The 20,838-nt window shown below is 38.9% G+C and overlaps 2 protein-coding genes across 2 annotated transcripts; both read right to left on the bottom strand.

Annotated features, from left to right (window-relative positions):
- Window positions 1–338: 338 nt before the first annotated feature.
- Window positions 339–6,024, bottom strand: LOC105019634 (patched domain-containing protein 3-like). The gene is made up of 4 exons (XM_020041666.3): window positions 5,218–6,024; window positions 2,983–3,110; window positions 2,686–2,831; window positions 339–2,164 (listed from the first exon to the last, which is right to left on the bottom strand). The coding sequence occupies exons 1-4, from the start codon at window positions 5,908–5,910 to the stop codon at window positions 417–419; spliced, it is 2,715 nt and encodes a 904-aa protein (XP_019897225.3). The 5' UTR covers window positions 5,911–6,024; the 3' UTR covers window positions 339–416.
- Window positions 6,025–11,083: 5,059 nt separating this feature from the next.
- LOC105019635 (retinol dehydrogenase 12-like) lies at window positions 11,084–13,586 on the bottom strand. Its single transcript, XM_010885964.4, has 5 exons — window positions 13,568–13,586; window positions 13,120–13,224; window positions 12,391–12,600; window positions 11,897–12,110; window positions 11,084–11,087 (listed from the first exon to the last, which is right to left on the bottom strand). Exons 2-5 carry the CDS (start codon window positions 13,181–13,183, stop codon window positions 11,084–11,086), a joined length of 492 nt encoding a protein of 163 aa, XP_010884266.2. The 5' UTR covers window positions 13,184–13,224; window positions 13,568–13,586.
- Window positions 13,587–20,838: the final 7,252 nt, after the last annotated feature.

Genomic DNA, 20,838 nt, shown 5'->3' with positions numbered 1-20,838 from the left:
TGACTTGAAATGGTTGAATATATATTACATATACTGATGCACAGAATAAAAACTTCAGAAAAGGTATCAATACTTTTCATTCATGTTACATTGCATTAACAAAGGTTACCTTTAAAATGGAACTAAATATATCATTTACAAAAAACATAAAACATTCACAAATTTACTGACAAAAACATGGAATATGTTATGTTTATTATATTTTGAAAAAATATTAGTATAAATTAATCAACATTGTTTAATATTAATTAGGGAATGTGATATTTTGTGAATAAACATCTGTCATATTACAATTGATTTATGACTAAAACAAAATAATTTCACATAAAGCTCAAGAAAATAAATAAAACATGAGTGTTTATGGTTCCTTTACATAAATGCCCCATTTCGTAAACTTTATTTGTGTAATTTCAAATTTAAGGGCAGTCATCAATGTAAGCCCTGTTAGTGTTCCCTCTAGGGTTTGGTGAAAACAAAGCTGAATCTCGTTTAGAACAGTTTCCATACACATTTGTACTAGCACACACGGTCCTTAGTGCAAGTCTGTTATCGCTGTTGGAATCGCCCATTGATTGGGCGATCGATGTGTGACTTTTTTGAGACACGTTTTTAGACGACCAAACATCAACATGTTCCTTATTACTGATTTTAGCACTGCAGATCCCAAAGAAGGTCAGAAACACAGGGATGAACACTATTCCATGGACAGCTCCAAACAGAATCACCAGGAACATGATCTTAAAGAACGTTCTGAAGATGTAGCTCCCAGCGGCTGACAGCACCACCACCCCTAAAATAGTAGACACAGCTCCTTGCAGGATGGGATACCCCAAATGAAACACAGCATCTATCGCCTTCTCATTGGCAGTTTTCTTGTTGCTAGAGACAAAGGCATACGATATGTGAGCAGAAAAGTCCACTGAGAAACCGATGCAAATGACAAGATTGATCATGGATACAGAGTCTAGATTGACATCCCACAATGCCATGAAACCAGCAACACCCACTATGACAGAGGCAATGGCAAAGGTCACCCACAGAGAGCATATAGGGCTGGGAATCAACATGAGGGAGATCACCAGCATGGCCACGGTGGCGGCAACAATGTTCTGGATAGTGTTACTAACGATGACTGCATACTGGTCAAAATATATGAAGGCAGGGTGGTAAACCACTAAATCTACAGGACAATCATTAGCTGTGCTTCTGAGATTATTCAAAATGTTCTTTTCATCAACAGCTGTACTAATGTTCACTGTCTGAATAAACATACGTGAGGCAATGATGACTTGGTTGGAAATATTCACATCTCGTAAGAAACCTGAACGTATTAAAAATGCAGGTAACTTATCCATGAATATTGTTTGGTTTGGAAATGTACCTGATTCCAAATATGTCTTAAGCCAAGAAATTGTCATATTTTTAGCAACCATTGGTCGACCATCCAGTTGGAGATCTTCTAAATTGTGAAGACAATTAAAAAGTTGCTCACGTTCTTTTGTGTCCCAATATTTAAACTTATCATCCACTATAACCATGACAATTGGGCCGTACTCTGAAAAGAATTTGTCATCATTATCATAATAACTAGCCACATATGAGCCATCAGCTGCTAGGTTTTTAAGGTCTATGCCCTCTTTGATCTGGAAACAACCATAGATACTTGAGCCCAAATATCCAAGATAGAGAATGATAACAAACACCTTGGTCGAATTTCTTGTCAAAAACGGCCCATAGTAGGTCTTAAAGAAGTTGTTAATTGGCATTGGTTCCTCTTTTCCTGTTTCCTGATCATAAGCCCCACCTACACAACAGAGGTTGTAGTTTTTACAATTTATTTCTGGTTCTGGAACCTTCATACAGGTCAGCCAGTGTCTGTTGTCCTTTTCACGTTTTCCATTGAGTGCCAGAAATGCCCCAAAGAATGTAATATTGTACAAGTAGCAGAAGAGGACCGCTGTGCCTGTATACATACAAAAGGACTGTACAGAACCAAAGGGAGTTAGCAGACCGATATAAAAGGCCAGGGCATCGGTCAGAGTTGTGATGGTGATGGAGACCGCTGCATGTTTGTAGGTGGAGGCCATGCGGTCCTTTACACTGTCCTTAACTTGAGTCTGCTGCCAGCAGGAAATCATGATGAACATGTCGTCAACACCAATTCCTGTGGAGAAAAGACACTGTTTAAAAACAGGTGTCTAAATAATAACCTATAATATGTTGAAAACAAACAAAATAAATCTACTTGAATCCTTTATGAGCAGCTTTTGGTTAATTAAAACAACAAACGTTATCTGACAATGGCGTTGGGCACTACAGCTCAGTAAAAAAAAACATGAATTCAAATGTTTTTGCACTACAGCTGTGAATTTTTGCATTTAACTTTTATCCAGACAGGCCAGTCCCATTGCGACGGCTATCATCACATTCTTATACCAACGCAAGAAGGGAGGAACAGGCAGGGCCGGTTCTAGGCATAAGAGGTAGGGACCGCTAGGGGAGGGGGCCCCAAATAAAATGTTGCTTAGGGCCCCGAAAAGGCTAGGGTCGGTCCTGGGGACAGGTACAAAAATGCAGGCGGCTGATGTGAAATACCCAGCGCCAATAGGGGCTAGCCTCATTGATAGGAACTATATGTGTGGCCCAAAGGTTAAATGAGGATCATAGTGACGCTTTCCAGGTTACCCAGAATCAGGAATGGAGCTGACGCCACCGTCATAGCAAAGGGCATCCCACAGTACAGCAGCAGACCGAAACTGGACAACACCGCCATGCCAGCGGAGAGGACACCGATGCTAGCCACCCACACCTTGTTCCTCACACAGTCCAATCTAGGGACGAAAAACACATCCTTGTAGCTCAATGTTAACTGGACTACCTGATGTGCCTTAAAATCTTGGGATAATAACCTCTGTCATCAAGGATTTTCAGTGAAGCTTACATTGCCCTGAAACAGAAGATTTTGAAATTACAAAATCTTACCTCAAACAAGATGTGATAGAAAACGTTATGCCCAGGGTATAGGTCAATGAGAAGAGGGGAATAATTGATTCAGAACTCTTCTCAAACTCTTCATTCCTTGACAGTGATGTGAAATAAGATATTGTCATCTGTGAAGACAAATACAAAATAACACAGAGTTATTATGTACATGGCCAAGAGTAAATCTTTTGTACAGTGGGTGCTGATAATGGTTGAACGCATGGTGGAATTGAACAGTTATCGAACGCAGTGGGGACACGTGCCCGCCGACCAACAAACAGATTTCGTGGAATCTGGTCAGGGGGCTGACGAGATTCCCACGGCTATCATAATTTAAGATCTGGTTTTATTTTTGATATTCTGAGATTGCTCGTCAATATTTTTCCCAAAAATATTCTTTCACAGACAACAGTGATATATCTAGAAAAGGGTGAGGCAGATGTTATCAAACAAAACATTCTTTTCTGCATATATTTCATTTTTTCATTAGATTCCTATCCAGGTGGCATGTACCTCTAAAACCACTTGTATATTCCTCACTAACCTTTATTGGTTAGCAACCAAAATGTTTTTAATTTCCACTATTTCCTTTTTTCTTTTATAAATACTCTTGTATTTTATTTAACAAATATTTCCATTACAACTCTTTTCCTTAATTCACATTAACTTTTTTTAATGGCGTCCTTTCCAGATGACGTACATATAAAACCACCTTTATATTTGTCCCTTACATTCCTTATCTAGAGTACACCACTAATATTAACAATTTTCAATTTCCCTCAATTTATATGATTTTATCCTTCTATAACGCTATTTGTTAATAGCTCACTATCGACATGAGCTAGAGATTTACTATGATTTACATTTAATATTTAGTATGGTGTGTTGCTTCACCTCTCCTCAGAAAAGTACACCTCTGTCTTTTTCTAAATTAATTCCTTACATTTTATTTTATAAATATTTGTATTATTATAACTGTATTACCAAATTTACATTAACCTTTTTTAATAGCTCCCTATCCATATGACATGTAGCTCTAAAACGTGTCTTCCTTGTCTATAGCACCCATTAGTTTTGTCATTTTATATTGCCTTGATTTTACAAAAATGTATCCTTATATTCAACAGTTTTTTAAGAGTTAAATAAAATGCAGATTTAGTGAGCTATTAACAAATTGGTGTGTAGAAGGATTAATTCAGAGAAAATCAGGGAAATTGAAAATGGCTAGTCTAATGGGTGACCTCTGGACAAGGCAGTTCAATGATCAGAATTCACCTGGTTATTGAGGCACATGTCATCTCAAAGAAAGATAAATAATGGTGAAAATGAGAGGTGTATCTTTGTAAGGAAAGGTAAAGGAACACAGCAAACATTTCTGTAGATTTTGAGCTGCTAAAAAACAGTTGTTTTGAAGCAGATGCTGCCAAGTGCCTCACCATAATGGAAATGTTTTTATGGCCTATTAAGAATGCTGTGCTTCTCCATCACACAGGAACACTCAGCCCAAAGGTGGTTTTACTGTCGAGTTGTCCTACAACAACGGCAAGAAAACGGCACACATGATATCACACATAACTCGCTAGTTTCCCATACATTTTAGTGGAGTTTGTTATACTGTTATTTTAAAATCTAGCAATATTTTCTCCTCCTGTTGGCAAATATTGAATGTGTATTAGCTAGCAAACAAAAGTATTGTGTAAATTAGATACTTATAACTGGACTTTTCTGTAAATGTAATATATTATTAATATTCTTAAATATATATATATGTGTGTGTGTTCTGTTAAAATACGTTTAAACTAGATTATAGTATAGTAAACGACAAAAAAAATGCCGTTACAGGGCCTGAGAAAAGCGGGAGGATGGAGGCAGGGTTGCCTACAATATAAAGAGAAAAACAAAAGAGGAAAGAGTAGAGATGCAGACAGTTGAAATTAATGCAGAAGGGTCCACCAATAGCTGATTAGCCTCCTTCACAAGCCCATTATCAGAATTGGAGGCAGTAATTTGCAAGGAGGGCACGTTCAATCATTTCACTGGTGCCATAGCAAACAAACGGCGGATTATTACATAATATGATGATAATATAATCATATAATATAATAATCAACTCCCCTCCCCCGCGCCCTTCCACATCAAATTTTCCCGGGCCGATATTTCATCCCAGTCCACATCTGCTCGACAATCACAAGTTTGTAATATGTAATATTTTAATCCCGTAGACTCCGTACTCACGTGTTCATGTTCAATCTTCGAAGCAGTCTCTATAAACCTATGCAGCCATATATTATTTACAGTTTGGTTGTCCTCTTTCAAGAAGTAAAAAAGTCTGATTGCTTTTGCGCTTCCAATTTCTGCAGTTGATCCAGATTTCAGTTCTACACCACCAATTTCAGACGCAATGAAAACGCTGCCATGATATGGGTAGGTAATAGTTGTTGTTGCGATCTCAGTTGCATTTTTCACTATTTGAAAAATTGCATTTGACACACACATTCCATTCTTTTTTACACATAGGTCTTGAAAAGCAGATTCACCCACTTTAAGGTTTTTAAAATTATTATCTATTTGAACAATTTTTTTAAAAGTAGGAACTGTGAGTATATTTTCGGTAGACGAAACAATTATGATAGACGCATACGTCCCTTCTGTATAAAGCCTCAAACGAGAGAACGCGCTATCATTCTGTGGAAAGTATTTTTGAACAACTTTCCGTTCAGTTTTAGCAGGTCCATTTATAGGAGTAAACATCTCTTCAATGCCGTTTGCTTCTCTGTCTGCAAGGAAATAAAATCCTCCTCCAAGACCCGCAGAGATGAACAAGGGAACAATAAAAAACCACCAGGAATGCCTACCAACAAAACAACCAAATGTTTCAAATCCCCTAGATAAAGGCTTCTCAATGCAGTGTGTATTGCACCGAGACATTTTGTATTTTCTCCTTTTCAAATGGGGTAAAAGAAAATAACTTAAATCATACAGCCATATCTGTTGCCACAGCCTAACAATCAGCTATAGTTCATCTGAACTTGAGAGTTTTACTCAGCGATTGTCCTGACAGTCCTGAATGTATCTCACCGAGCCTGTAACTGTGTCAAGGAGTTGTTAATACGGGTATATATTAACAGTCATCCAGCTTCATTATGGGGGGGACGGGACGGGGGACGGGTGGACGGAACGGACAGCAATAGTTATTCTTCCGGGAATGCACAAAATCCCCTGGACTGTGCTAAAGTAGGACACTGTATGTGTTTGAGACGAGTTTCATTGACATGTAAAAAGATGCTTGTTTCATATGTTTTACATAAATTCAGGATTATTTGAGTTCATACAGTCATTAAATGATTACACGTATAAGATGTAAAAATGGGGTAACATTGATACACTTGTGTCTAAAATATACCACCTTAAAATTTAATTTGGTTAAAATGTTAGCCCTCTTTATATGTTTATTTTTAAAAAACAAATTATCAAATGACATCTGCATGATGCGTGGCCATTAAATTAAATTCGTTACACACAAATTATTCCCATGCAGTTATCTATTGTTAGGGGTTACGTAGTTACTTATGAAATTGGATAAATTTGCGTTCATGTAAAATACGAGATACATGGTTTACATCCCGGAGTACCCTTATTCCAACTTTGGAAGGTCACTTATAATCCAATTGTGGATTTTGTCACATAGCACCTGCGGCGTGAATGAATGGTACACAAAAATGCGGTATAGTACAAGGAAACACGTGATTAATACTGTGTTATTTATCTTTATTAAGACAAAAAATAAACGGTCGATTGTTACCTTGAATTTCCCAAAAATGAAGCAAGAGATTAAACTAACCAAGCAAATTAATAGATTTTATAATATAGGCTATTGCCTGAGCATTAGTGTCCATCAATACAAAGTAGCATAATCTTCATTATCAGCCATGGGTTGGCTAAACATTGACAAGAGTGATATGTGTAACCATTGCTGTCTTTTGCTAGGTACTGTCATCACTGCTGTTGCGAGGACACTGTAGCCTATTGAATGTTTTCCTTGGAGACCTCCAGTTTGCATTGGTTAACTACCTCCCTAACTACCTAATTTAATACTTAACCCCAATATGAAAAGGAGTCCGGACTCTTCAAAGGGAAGGACCTTAGTTTCTATATGCTTGAAATGTCGTTTTACCATGCCTGAAATATCGGTCTAACGTTACCCTGAGTGAAGCAGACACTCTGCTACCAGCAATACCGATCTATGATCATAATGATGACACATGAACATTCCAGATTATGTCTTTTCATATCCACTCAATGTCATTAGAATATTCCTTTATCTGTAATATTCAATACCTCTACTGATATTCTTCATATTGTGTATCCATAGGACAAGGAAGCAATGGAACTTGTTCGTGTGCTACTTGATTGACAGCGCTCATCGGATTGTTTGCACTTAAGTGTCCAATCATAGGGTTCCAAGCATAAAACACTGCAGTCCAATGAGGACACTTCTATCAAATGGGTTATGTCCGGCCCCATTGCATTTGAACGATGTACAACTTCACACCATCCAAATGAAATGTCTATTGCATTTGGATGATGCACGAGTGTACACAATGCAAATGCAATGTATATATATTTATTTATATTTTTAATAATGTAATTGTAATAAAAAATTATAATTATTGTTTGCTTGTTTGCGCAATCCAAATGAAATATACGAGTGGAACACTCAGTATTATTGAGGTGTTCCCATTCCATTATGTCTGTGCACAAGTTTTACTGGAAACTTGACATTACACTCCTTGAACAACCTGTATTATCCCAGAAGAATCTGGCAAGTATTAACATATACGGGTCTTGTAGACATTTTAGGTACAATTTGTAGGCACCATAAACTTGTATGAAAATGTACTAAATACTCTTCAATTACATCCTACTCGATATTATGCCATAATACATTTGATTGATATTAAATTCTCAGTAAAAAGTGCAAAGACATTTTCCCAAATCACAAAGCACATCATGCTCTTTTTCTAAACAAATTAATTTTCTAAATTGGCCTAGTTTTGGTATTTGAAAAAAAAAAACATTTGCAGTATTAAGTCCATTAAAATGTATAGTTTCTAGGAGGTTACACAATTAGAGAAAGATATTGTGAAAACATTGACCACTGACCAACAGTAGCAACCAGGCAATAGATGTTAATAATCTTTCAGTTGCACACCTCACTTATTTTGGCAGCCCTGCACGCTTGTGTTCCCTGCATAAATGGTGAAACAAACACAACATCCCAGTAGCCCAACTCACGGAGAATAGAAAGGAAAAAGCGATTTCAGTATCTCATCAGGGCCGCTCTGGATAAGGCGTGTCAGATTGATTATGTCTATGCAGTCTGCCTGATACATTCAGGCCTATTCAGTCTTTGAATGGGTGTTGGGAGTAACATTTTGTTATGATTGTTAAATCAGATTATAACAGGGAAGTGGAAAACATTACTTGAGTTGTATCTGTGTTGTCCAGCCTGCCTGGACCTGGTCCCTATGTTTAACACCTTGCGTCTATTTATTCTATCTGCAACTAAATAACATAGCTATGGTGAAATCTGTATTTTTCATACCTTCCAAAGGCTTATGCCTACTATTGAGCTATTTATCGGTGCTGGCAGCCTGGCACAAACAAGACACACCCACATTACCAGTCCTCCACCTGATTACGCACTTGCCACAATGAAAGTAGTAACTGAAAACAGGCCACATGCTAACAACATACATTCTCTGGGTAAATAGTTCTCAAAGCGACCCAATTCTGTATCTATAACGACAAGGGCGCACTGAAACTCGTTCATGTGCTACATGGTTGATATCCTCATCTGATGGTTGCTTCTCAAGTGTCCAATTACAGTGTTCCAAGCATATAAAACACAGTCCAATGTGGACAGCTCTATCAAATGAGTGATGTCCTACCCCATTGCATTTGGATGATGCACAACTTCACACCATCCAAATGAAATGTGTATTTCATTTGGACGATGCATAAGTGTACATAATGCAAATTTAATGTGTATTTATATACACTCACCTAAAGAATTATTAGGAACACCATACTAATACTGTGTTTGACCCCCTTTGGCCTTCAGAATTGCCTTAATTCTACGTGGCATTGATTCAACAAGGTGCTGAAAGCATTCTTTAGAAATGTTGGCCCATATTGATAGGATAGCATCTTGCAGTTGATGGAGATTTGTGGGATGCACATCCAGGACACGAAGCTCCTGTTCCACCACATCCCAAAGATGCTCTATTGGGTTGAGATCTGGTGACTGTGGGGGCCATTTCAGTACAGTGAACTCATTGTCATGTTCAAGAAACCAATTTGAAATGATTCTAGCTTTGTGACATGGTGCATTATCCTGCTGGAAGTAGCCATCAGAGGATGGGTACATGGTGGTCATAAAGGGATGGACATGGTCAGAAACAATGCTCAGGTAGGCCGTGGCATTTAAACGATGCCCAATTGGCACTAAGGGGCCTAAAGTGTGCCAAGAAAACATCCCCCACACCATTACACCACCAGCCTGCACAGTGGTAACAAGGCATGATGGATCCATGTTCTCATTCTGTTTACGCCAAATTCTGACTCTACCATCTGAATGTCTCAACAGAAATCAAGACTCATCAGACCTGGCAACATTCATCCAGTCTTCAACTGTCCAATTTTGGTGAGCTGGTGCTCACCATATGGGGCAGCAGCCCCTTCCGTGATTCGTCAACGTGATATAGTCCAAGCAAAAGCTCTTAGAGTGTGTAGTGGGGCATTTCGTACAACTCCAATACAAGCGCTATTAATAGAATCAGGGGAGATGCCATTGGCTATAAGATGATGTAAACTAGGGTTGAAGTATTTAATGAAACTAAAAGGACAGACTGGAAAATTACCAACAAAAACTCTGTTGAGTCAGCATTTGGAGTTTATGGGAACAGCAAGATTTGTCAAAACAAACTTTGTAGAAAGACTCAAATCTATGGCAGATGGATTTTAAGTGTATGTCCACCAATATGTCGTTCAGATGTACCTTTGTGGTTGATTCCAGGTCCCATTGTTGATTTATACTTTTTGAAAACAAGCAAAAGAAAGATGTCAGAGGAGGTAGTGGAGGAGATAAGAGCTCAGCAGGGTCAAATATGGGGTGGCTGCCTACAAATTTATACTGACGGGTCGAATGATCCTGAGAGTGGAAAAGTGGCTTTTGGTATTAGCATACCTGAAATCAGCTATAAAAAAGGTTGTAGGATTCCAGATCACTTATCCGTGTTTACTGCAGAGTTGGTGGCAGTTCTATGGGCAGTAAGGTGGGTTGAAGATAACGAGCAGGAACATTCTGTCATATTTAGTGACTCAGCAGTATCCCTAATTGCAATTAAAGGTACCAAAACTAAGTCAAGGCCTGATGTGCGTGTGGACATTTTGCAGGTGTTGTATAGAACTCATAAAGCAGGGTATGAGGTGGGGTTTCTGTGGGTTCCAGCAATGAGGAGGCCGATGAGGTGGCAAAGAAAGCAGTGCTGGAGGAAAGAGTTCAAATGAATGTGCAGTATGGGCTACCAGACTACACTGAAATAATTAATAGGTCAGTAAAAGAAATGTGGCAAAATTCATGGGATGGTGAAAGGAAGGGGAGAACTTATTATTCTGTACAAAGTATGGTAGAAAAAGAAAGATGCGATTATAGATGTAAGAGAAGAGAAGCAGTTGTTTTATCCAGATTGAGGCTTGGGCATTGTGGACTGAGGAGTGGGCTGGCTCTGATTAGTAAACATCCTGATGGAAAGTGTGAATGTGGAGACAAGGAAACAGTGAAGCATGTATTAGTGCAGTGCAGGAAGTACTCTTGTCAGAGGAAGAAATTGTTCAGAGAACTGGGTGCAATTGGAGAAACTGTTTTTACTTTACGCACTTTATTGAATTTGGACAGCAAATTGAAGAAACTGATGGGGTACTTGCGACGTATTGGAGTATATAATAAGAAATAGCTATTTCTAATTATTTCTTATTAAGTTGTGAATAGTGAGTAGAGACCAGTGGAGTGCAGCAATACGCCATAGATGCGTCTAGCCTACCTGAAACAAGAAGAAGAAGAAGGTTGTATGGAACATAGTTGGCTAGGCTACCCAGCTGTCTCAAACATAAAAAAAAGTAATTGTGTATTTCAGGATAAGGATATTACAAGGATAATACTTTGGATATGTTGTTAATGGAATGTGAATTGAAACGCACTCACCGTGAATTCTTTAAATAAATCTGCATGTATGTTTTTGAGGTGCTTCGCTTAAGTTGGAAGTGTTTCCTCCTTTAGTCTTGAAAGTTTGAAGGCACCGTTTGCATACTGGTTTTTGCAAATGTATTCCTCCCTGATCATCCGCCTCGAACACAAAGTACTTCCATACACAAGTCTTACTGTTTTCCTTTTGGACGAGTCGAGTAGGAGCTGCAGCTGCTCTTGCCGCCATGTTTCACGTGTTGGATCCCCGGTACCTACGGTAACCTACGGTAACCTACGGTACTGTACTAAAACCAGTACTGTCAGTCTTTCTGAATTTTGGCATCGACTTGATACCGAAGTATCGGTTCTCGTGACATACCTAGTAAACTGCTGGATTAAGGTCTGGGTATGTATGTGTTAGAAAATGGCAGTTCCAGTCTCATCCACATGAAAGGAAACTCAGAAAAACCACCTTGCTCCAGTTCTGCAAATTTCCCCTCATGCACAAGCCAGTTGATCAACCAACAAAACATATTTTATGAAGCCATTTTTACATCAGCCGTTGTCAGAATAAGCTAAGACAGACAGCCTGAAACCCAAAAGACCAAGCCACAACAATGTATTGAAGCACGGAGGATAGAAAAAAAACTCCTGTAGGGTTGGAACATTCGAGAGGAGCTTGTTCCCCTGTAGTAGCCGCCACTCTCGGTCTCCAGTTCGGGGGCCACAGCACAGTAGATGGAGGTCTGGGCTCCCTTGGCAGAGGTCTTGGTGAAGGGGCTGATCATCTTCATGAAAGCCGCCTGGGCTCCATTGACGTGTCTCCACAGGTCGGTCTGGACCACGCCGGGATGGAGGGAGTAAGCCGTCACGCCTGTACCTGAGGGAGGCCGACCACGTTTATTACTCCTCTGTGAGGAGGTGTTGGATAGCTTTTGATAAAAGGCCTTCAGATTGAAATTCCCTTCTGAACAGCGGCTACAGGACTTTAATCTCATGTGAACAGAAATCAACAGGCATTTTCATATGAGCGTACACAGCAAAATTGTAATTAGACATTCAAAAATATATATATTTCTGGCTTTGTGATCAGAACAAAAACAAAACCCCTGAGAAATGGCAAGTGTGTAAGAATTGGATTTTAACTGGGAAACACAAACCTTGTATCTTTTTTGCCAGGGATCGGGTGAAGAGGACGTTAGCGAGCTTGCTCTGGTTGTACGCTTTAATCTTTTCATAGCCCTTGTCACTGTTGATGTCATCCAGGTTGATCGTACCCCAGGAGTGGGCCAAAGAAGGAAAGTTGATGATTTTGGTTGGGGTTGACCTTTTGATCAGGTCGATCAACAAGTGTGTCAACAGGAAATGACCTAGAAGACAAAGAAGGGTCGGTAGATTTTAAACGTAATTAGCTGTACATTTCACATTTCTGGTGTTCATCTTCTACAATCCAGTGAGTTGCTTAGTGAGTTATACTTGTGATTACTGCCATTTTATTTCTTGTTTCATGGCAACACTTCCTGGAGATATTCATAAAACCTAAAATATAAGAAATTAATGAATTGTACACAAGTCTGGACTTGCTAGTTTTGTCTGAACACATGAAATTGTCTTGGATGCACAGTCAAGGAAATCCATGTAGTTAATCATTTCAGTTGGAACATAACCAAATCTATTCGAGAATTATTGACCTTCATGTCCACATGTTCAGTTTAACACAAGGAAGTAAAAAGCCAAAAGAAAATACTTCCTTGTGGGAGAAGATACAAGCATCACCGTGGTACATGTCAAAGTATAAATTAGGTGGTCCGTCGACTGTGTCAACCTTGTGATTTATGTCAGGGTTGTAACTTCTGGTCCACTTCCTCATGCTACACTGATTCACCTACCCATGTGGTTCACACCGATCTGCATTTCAAATCCGTCCACCGTCTTCCCATATGGACACACCATGACGCCAGCATTGTTGATTAGGATGTTGAGCCTTGGCTCTTCTACAGGAATGGGAAAAGATCTCAAACATTCAAATGTTAACAGGATGGATTCATTTAATCAGTTAGGTCGTGATGTACTAAAGGCCGTCTTCTCCACAGTGACAAACAGTAGCAACTAGGGTTAACTGTTGTGGTTAGGGACAAGGACAGAGCGACACTTTTTACAGGGCTTCGATTTTAGTAACCTTTCGGTTTCTGGTCAGATGCTCTAACATCTTGCGGTGTCGTACCATCTGAGGTCTGTCTGCGGTGGCTGTGGTGAAATAACTGGCGTTCTAGAGACACCATGTGGAGTAATGAAGCAACTGACCAGAGTCTCAAGTCATGTCTCACTTCCCCTTACCCTTGTTGATGGTCTCAGCAAACTCTAAATAGTGCATGTTTTCATACTGTTACATTGTTTTACTCTGTGTCAAAAAAAAGACCAATGTGGAAAGAGGCTGAGATTATTAATGAGCTGGAATTGGTTGTCGCTTATTTGTCCTCTTTTGTAGTTACTTAACTTTTTAAAGCACTTTTTTTTTTAGATGAATGTCCATTTCATGCAGCTATTAATTCTAAAAAGTCAAAAACACACGTTTCCATTGAAGGCCATTAGTATGGCACTGGAAGAAAAACTGCTACATCGCACAGAAGTAGAAATATAGTAGAGCTAATATGGGCTTTGACAATAAGTAAAAACGATAAAAGTTAGTGTAGCCAAATTAGGGTACGCCATAAGAATATTATGGAAATAATTGAAAGAAAGCAACTCACCTAAAAAGCATTTTCTGATATTCCTAATTCTTAATCGTAATATCTTTCATTCTAATAATTAGCCACATTGAAACTAAATATATCCCACTGCCTATTTTTATGGTAGGGCGTTAATAATCTGCGAAAACAAAATATATTTTATACCATAAATAATGAGGAAATCCTTAAATCTCTGCCCATGTTTGTCCATGGGGCGGGCCGACAGCGAATGTGTTCCTCCTTGGTTTTGAATGGTGGATACATCACTTTATTGCAAGATATCTTTAAATAAGGGGTGATGACGTTTCTCAAGAACATACACAGATCGTCACACGTAATAAATGGTTGTTTTCTTTTCAAAATTAACGGTATGGAACGTGTATAACACACATCAACCATAGATAATAGAACAGTACATGGGCTGATGTCATAGCCCCTATAAATCTTACTTGGGACCTGTTCTAAACAATCTACAATACAAAGACATGGTAGAAGTGGCATTTCAGTTCTTATAACAGTTACATTTCCTTAATAATATATAAATAGCCACTGTCATGCACAGCGTAATGCATAAAATGACTGTACTTTTCAGAATAATAACAAACAAATTCATTTGAAATAGTTTTCAATAATGTATTAATTTAAGGGCTACAATGAAAATGTGTGCTGTTGAGGGTACTTGAGGACCACAGTTGGGAACCACTGCGCTAAACGGAGCAAGCTAGCTCACTATTTCTGTCCGCCGACTAGCATATATGCTACTATAGTAGTCGGAGGACAAAAATAAGAGAAACAAGGCTACTTTTTTGTGGACAAAGCCTACCCAACATCGCCATCTGCTGATTATATACAGTAATTACATTTTCTTTATGAGAACGCGTTATTTCACATACGTTGTGTGCAATACTAATTTATACTTTACTGTAGCAAGCTAGCTGAGACTGTTAATAAAAAATATTAAATATAAAAAATAAAATAATTCTGATATTGTAAGTTAAGTTGAATCAATGCCACGTAGAATTAAGGCAGTTCTGAAGGCGAAAGGGGGTCAAACACAGTATTAGTATGGTGTTCCTAATAATCCTTTAGGTGAGTGTACATTTAAAACTTTTCACATAAACAATACTGGTTGACTTTCTCCAATTCCTCACAATACCTATGTATCAGTGTTCCATCACAGGTTTTACAAGCATCCTCAGGTTTTATAAGCATCCTCAAATTAGCACCAACTGCACACCAATAAGGCCATCAGTCTTGACTAAGACGGTTAACCATTAATTTAGTCCAGAACTAATTTATCAGAATTTAAGCAAAGTGTTTTAATCGAGATTAATTTGAAAATAATTTGTCTATTCCTGTTAAAGAAACAACAATACATTGTTGTCCTATGCCAGCCCCACATGCTCATAACTGATTGCATCATACAGTAGCAGCAGATTAGACCACAGGACATCCTTGCTGAGAGCAGCCCGGTTCTTCTCATCTCAGAGATGTTCTGTTGGGTCTGAGGACTGTGCAGGCAACTCAAACTGAATCGGGATTCCTTGGATCAAACAATGTGTTTCCACTCTTATATTATCTGGTGTTTCTGCTCTATATTGTTCACAACAAACTATAGCGTCTCATACGAGGAGTTTCGATGTACAACCCCATTTCCAAAAAATTTTGTCCTCTTCTTGCTGTGCCGGGTAAACATTTTAAGAGTACAAGTTGTAATAATTAGTAAATGCATTTGGGCTGTGTCCAGAGTCTATACATCCTAAGCCAGGTCAGAAGTATGACCAGATGGACAGGGACAACTGGGTGGAAAGGTGGGTGGTTATCAGACTGGCAGCTGGAATTGTCAGGGATCATCTTGATCTGAAACACATCCAGGAGGACTTTGGACAGTGGCAGCAGTAAGTCTTTATAGCCTTGTACTCAGGAGGTGTGGGCCAAGACCTCATGTCCTCCTAAATTTGAATGGCGCAGGAGACAACAACATTTAGAGAGTGCATTCGTTAGGTTTACAAGGTTTTACCTGGCACATTAATATAGCAGCGTAAGACCTTGTTGCTGAGACAGGGGGGTCCGGTGACACTGTGACCCTATCCGGGGGAGGCCCCCGACAGGGCCCAACAGGCAGGAAATCAATCCACCCAGACAGGAAGGAAACTGCCATTGGGGATTTCAAAACAGCAACAGAGTTCAACTGTGATGGAAGAAAACTGATGGTGGATCAACTAGACAGGCTTGCAACTGAAAAGCAGCTTCAGAAATGTAATGTAATTTATCACACTGCCTTTCAAATTGCCAATTCAGCTAGATGGCAATAAGCAAATTGTAGCTATACAGTCTATCATGTCAAACACCAGCAGGCCTTCACATTCAGAAGTCATATTTGCAGTCAGTCTCAGGGTGTGTCACAGGACCATGTACACACAGTTTGTGTTGAAGCCAAAAATTGTGACAGTATTGCATTGCTCAACTGGACCTATAAGTGGACAACATCTGTGTCAACTATGTTATGTTCATGAATATTCATACAAGGCTCTAATTATATAATTATCAGAGAGAGACAGTTTGAGCAGCTAGACTGTGTGCAGACAATGGACACCCATCAGCTAACTGGGTTGTGTTTTCATTGTTGTGTTTGTTGTCTTTGGGTCAGTTCAAAATGGAAGAGAATCCATTCTGATTAATAATTAATAATAATAATAATCAATTAATAATTGACAAAATAGATTTTTTTGTGTGGACTTTTTCGTATATTCATTAGATATGGTACAGAGGCAACAAAAAGACAAGTTGTGTAATGCTAAAAAACTAAACCTGGTAGAATATGAGACATCTAATATGGACAATTGGCAACAGGTCAGTAACATGATTTGCTATTCAAAAATAATTCCAGAGAGGATGGGTCTGTCAGAAGTGATGAACCATCCGGCTTCTTATCAGCGCACACTTCAAAAGCCAGCGTCTGTGATGGTATGGGGGTGCATTAGTACACATGGCATGGGTGATTTGTACATTTGTGAAGGCACCATCAATGCTGAACAATTTATACAGTACTCAACATAAATGAGTACACCCCAACTGATGTCCCAGAAAATCTGTCTCCCCTTAGAATTAATACTTTCTATGGGATCCCATACAATAAAATACTCCAGCAACTCTGGTTCATTGGTTGCAAATGTGATTTGTCAGTAGAGGGAAACAAAATTGAAAGTTTTTGAACCAAGTGATTTCAGGCCATGGTGCAAAAATGAGTACAACCCAATGACGCTTTCAGGAATTAAACTTGGTAAAATGCTAATGAACTACAATTCAAAAACAGTCGTGTCTAACAAATCATCACACATGTTGCTAATTATAATGATTGACAATTAAGGGTGGTAGAGGTTATTAAAATATTCAAAAAGTATGGACTTGTGTCAAGCATTCTGAGACGTCCAGGCCATCCACGGAAGCTAACACTTCGAGATGAGCGTTTTGTCCTAAGAAGAGTTGAGGAAATCACCATGCAAGTTAATCATAGTTAGCTAGAGCTGTAGAAAGCCAAACTGGAGTGACTGTTTCACGTGACATGATACAACATATGCTGCACAGGAGTTGCATGCCAGGGTGTTGTCCACGAAGGAAGCATCTGCTAAAACCCATGAACCAAAAAGCCCATTTAGCATTTGCCAGGGCCCAAGTTGACAAAAGTGAAGAATATTGGGACTTTTTTGGAACTGATGGCATCCAAACTTTATGGCGTCGCAATGGGGAATTAAATTAAAACTGCATGGTACCCACAGTAAAGCATGGCAGTGGCAGTGTTCCTCTTTGGGGTTGTATGAGTCCTGCAGGTGTCGGGTAATTACACCTCACTGAGGGCATCATGAATTCACAGATGTACTGCGAAATACTGAAAGAGAAGATGCTACCATCTCTCTACACCCTGGGTCACCGAGCACTCTTTCAACATGAGAATGACCCAAAACATACATCCAAGGCCACTGCTGCAATTCTGAGGGTGAAAGTGATTCACTGAATAGAACATCTACAAGTATTTGATACACTGCCGATTTTGCAGGTTCTCCTACTTACAAAGCATGTAGAAATCTGTAATTTTTATCATAGGTACTCTTCAACTGTGAGAGACGGAATCTAAAACAAAAATCCAGATAATCACATTGTATGATTTTTAAATAATTGATTTGCATTTTATTGCATGACATAGGTATTTGATACATCAGAAAAGCAGAACTTAATATTGGGTACAGAAACCTTTGTTTGCAATTACAGAGATCAAACGTAGTGTGTGAGCGTGTGTCTGGGAGGTGTAGCTGCCCTGTATGAATAATCATGAGCATAATAGTTGACACAGATATTGTCAACATCTTATAGGTCCAATGGAGCAATGGAAATGGTGGAATAACTACTGTATTAGTTCTCTCTCTGTCTTACTCTTAACCACCCCAGAAACCCCCACACACACTCAGTTCAACCCAAACTATGTGTATGTGGTACTGTGACACACCCTGGGACTGGCTGCACCATTCTCTATGTATATATGTTATGTAACTTACTAAGAAGTATCAGAGGAAATACCTTCTGCACTGAGTAACCTGAAAAAAATATCAGAGCAAATCCCTTCCGCAGTGAGAAACATTTTATATATCAGAGCAATAGCTGGATAAAGGAACGTGTCACGTGTATAGAGATTTTTGTTTTACAAATTAACTCATACTACACTTTGAGGTCCAGCTGCCTAAGACACCGGTTTCCTGTTCAAATGAAATCAAATGCTGTACCTCAACTTATTAAATGACTTTTAACAACCATGCAGCAGGTTAACAACCCCAACACAGCCATAACTTCAATAAAGTGTAGGCTTTTGTGTTTGACATGAAACAGTGTTAAAGAACCTGCAAACATGAGCTATATCATTTTGTTGTGTTTGTATTAAAACATGTGATACTGAGATATTGTCAAATATTCTATAGTTCGTAATACAATGACTTAACCAGGACTTAGAGCCTTACTGGGATCAAATTTGAACACTATTTTCATTATTTCTCCAAACACATGTAATTCAATTGATTCTTGTTAAATTACCCTCCATTCTTTTAATTTAGTTTTAAATCAATTTCTGAATTCTTTGATTGGGGAGCGAATGACCTAGGTGGTGTTATTGTAGCTCATTTAAGCTCCGTTTGGGTTGTTTCTCATGTATCCTTACTGTGTTCTTTTTTCGTTTCTCAGTGGGGCCAATGCATTACTGTGTTCTTTTTTTTTTTTTGCTCAATGGGGATAATTAATCACTGTACATAAACTCTGTGTCAGATACAGAACCAGTTTTACACCAAGACTGAATTCTTAACATATGGACAGAAAACATTTTATGAAAAAAAACTGGTTTTGTCAGGAACAGAACCAGTCCACCATTTACACTTCCTGCAAGCCTCCCAATGAATCTTTGTTCTCAGGACTGTTAGTTCTTTATTTCTTAGCAATAAATAACAAAAATGTACTACAGCAAAGTGTTTTGATCAGATGTTATCGATCAAACCACACTCCTGATCATGAGAACTCATCTCTGGCTTTAGTCTGTAGGTGGTCAGACCAATCTCTTCGTCTGTAGGTGCAGATCGATCTCTTCGTACGACACGCTACGCTTCGAGTTGAGGGCACGCAATTACCATAACTGGACATGTCTGAATGTTCAATCACTATGTTTATATAGTTTAGTAATTGCAGCCATTTTCATACACAGTGCCCTTGTTTCAGGAGCTCAAATGTAATTGGACAAATTAATACAGTCATAAATAAAATGTAAATTTTTAATACTTTGCCAAGAATCCTTTTCAGGCAATGACTGCTTGAAGTCTGGAACGCATGGACATCATCAAACACTGGGTTCCCTCTTTTGTGATGCTTTGCCAGGCCTTTAATGCAGCTGTCTTCAGTTGTTGATTGTTTGTGTGTCTTTCTGCCTTCAGTTTTGTATTCAGCAAGTGAAATGCATGCTTGATCCGGTTGAGATCAGGTGATTGACTCGGCCATTGCAGAATATTCCTCTTCTTTGCCTTAAAAACCACTCCTCAACCACTGCAACAAGGTCCCATGTGGTGCAGGGGAGAGACCACATGAGGAAGGTGAGGAAGGCCAAGATGCTGGACGAGAACATGAGCCGTAATTGCATGGATGGTACTGACACGGATAGTGTTCAAATGGACGGTAACCCTTCGGCCCCAATGATGAGTGAGGTTAATTACGATCGGGTGGTGCATAAGCACTACTGTTGTTCCTGTAAGATGCCTCATTGCAAATACTGCAGCAAAGGATTTCGCAGAGTGATCGACGGACCAGTATTTACTGATGGACATGATCATTATCCAGAGCCTTATGATTGTGCCTTGGGCCAAAAGGGGGACTGTCATTTGTGTGCTGAGTTGGATTGTTCTCCACTGTTAGTGAAGGTTTCAAGTTCCTAGGTGGCTGGTAGCCAACCTAGTACAATGAGAGTACTGCTTGGAGAATTAGATGGTTTATTCTTTTAAATTATTTTACTTATATATTTTTGTTTGAAGTGATTATCATTCAAACGATTTATGATTTATTTTATATGCAATTTATACTCACTGTATAATCATTTATATTCCATTTATATGTAATCATTTGAAACAAAATATTTTGCAATGCCCAGAAAGAATATCTGCACATGCTTAAACACATACTTATTTGATTGGTTAGGTTGGAAGTCTTTTACTGCCTCTCAGCCAAATGAGGAGGTTTGGCTTTCAGCCTCTGGCGTGGTGGTTGACAAAGGAGATTGTTTTAAGTAATTGGGTTGATTTCAAGTACATAGGGAACACAGTGAATTTACATGTTATTTGCTGTGTGTGACTCATA

Source organism: Esox lucius, chromosome 21, assembly GCF_011004845.1.
Source record: "Esox lucius isolate fEsoLuc1 chromosome 21, fEsoLuc1.pri, whole genome shotgun sequence".
NCBI lineage: Eukaryota > Metazoa > Chordata > Actinopteri > Esociformes > Esocidae > Esox > Esox lucius.
The sequence above is the reverse complement of the archived record's forward strand: the minus strand, read 5'-3'. Positions and strand labels throughout refer to the sequence as shown.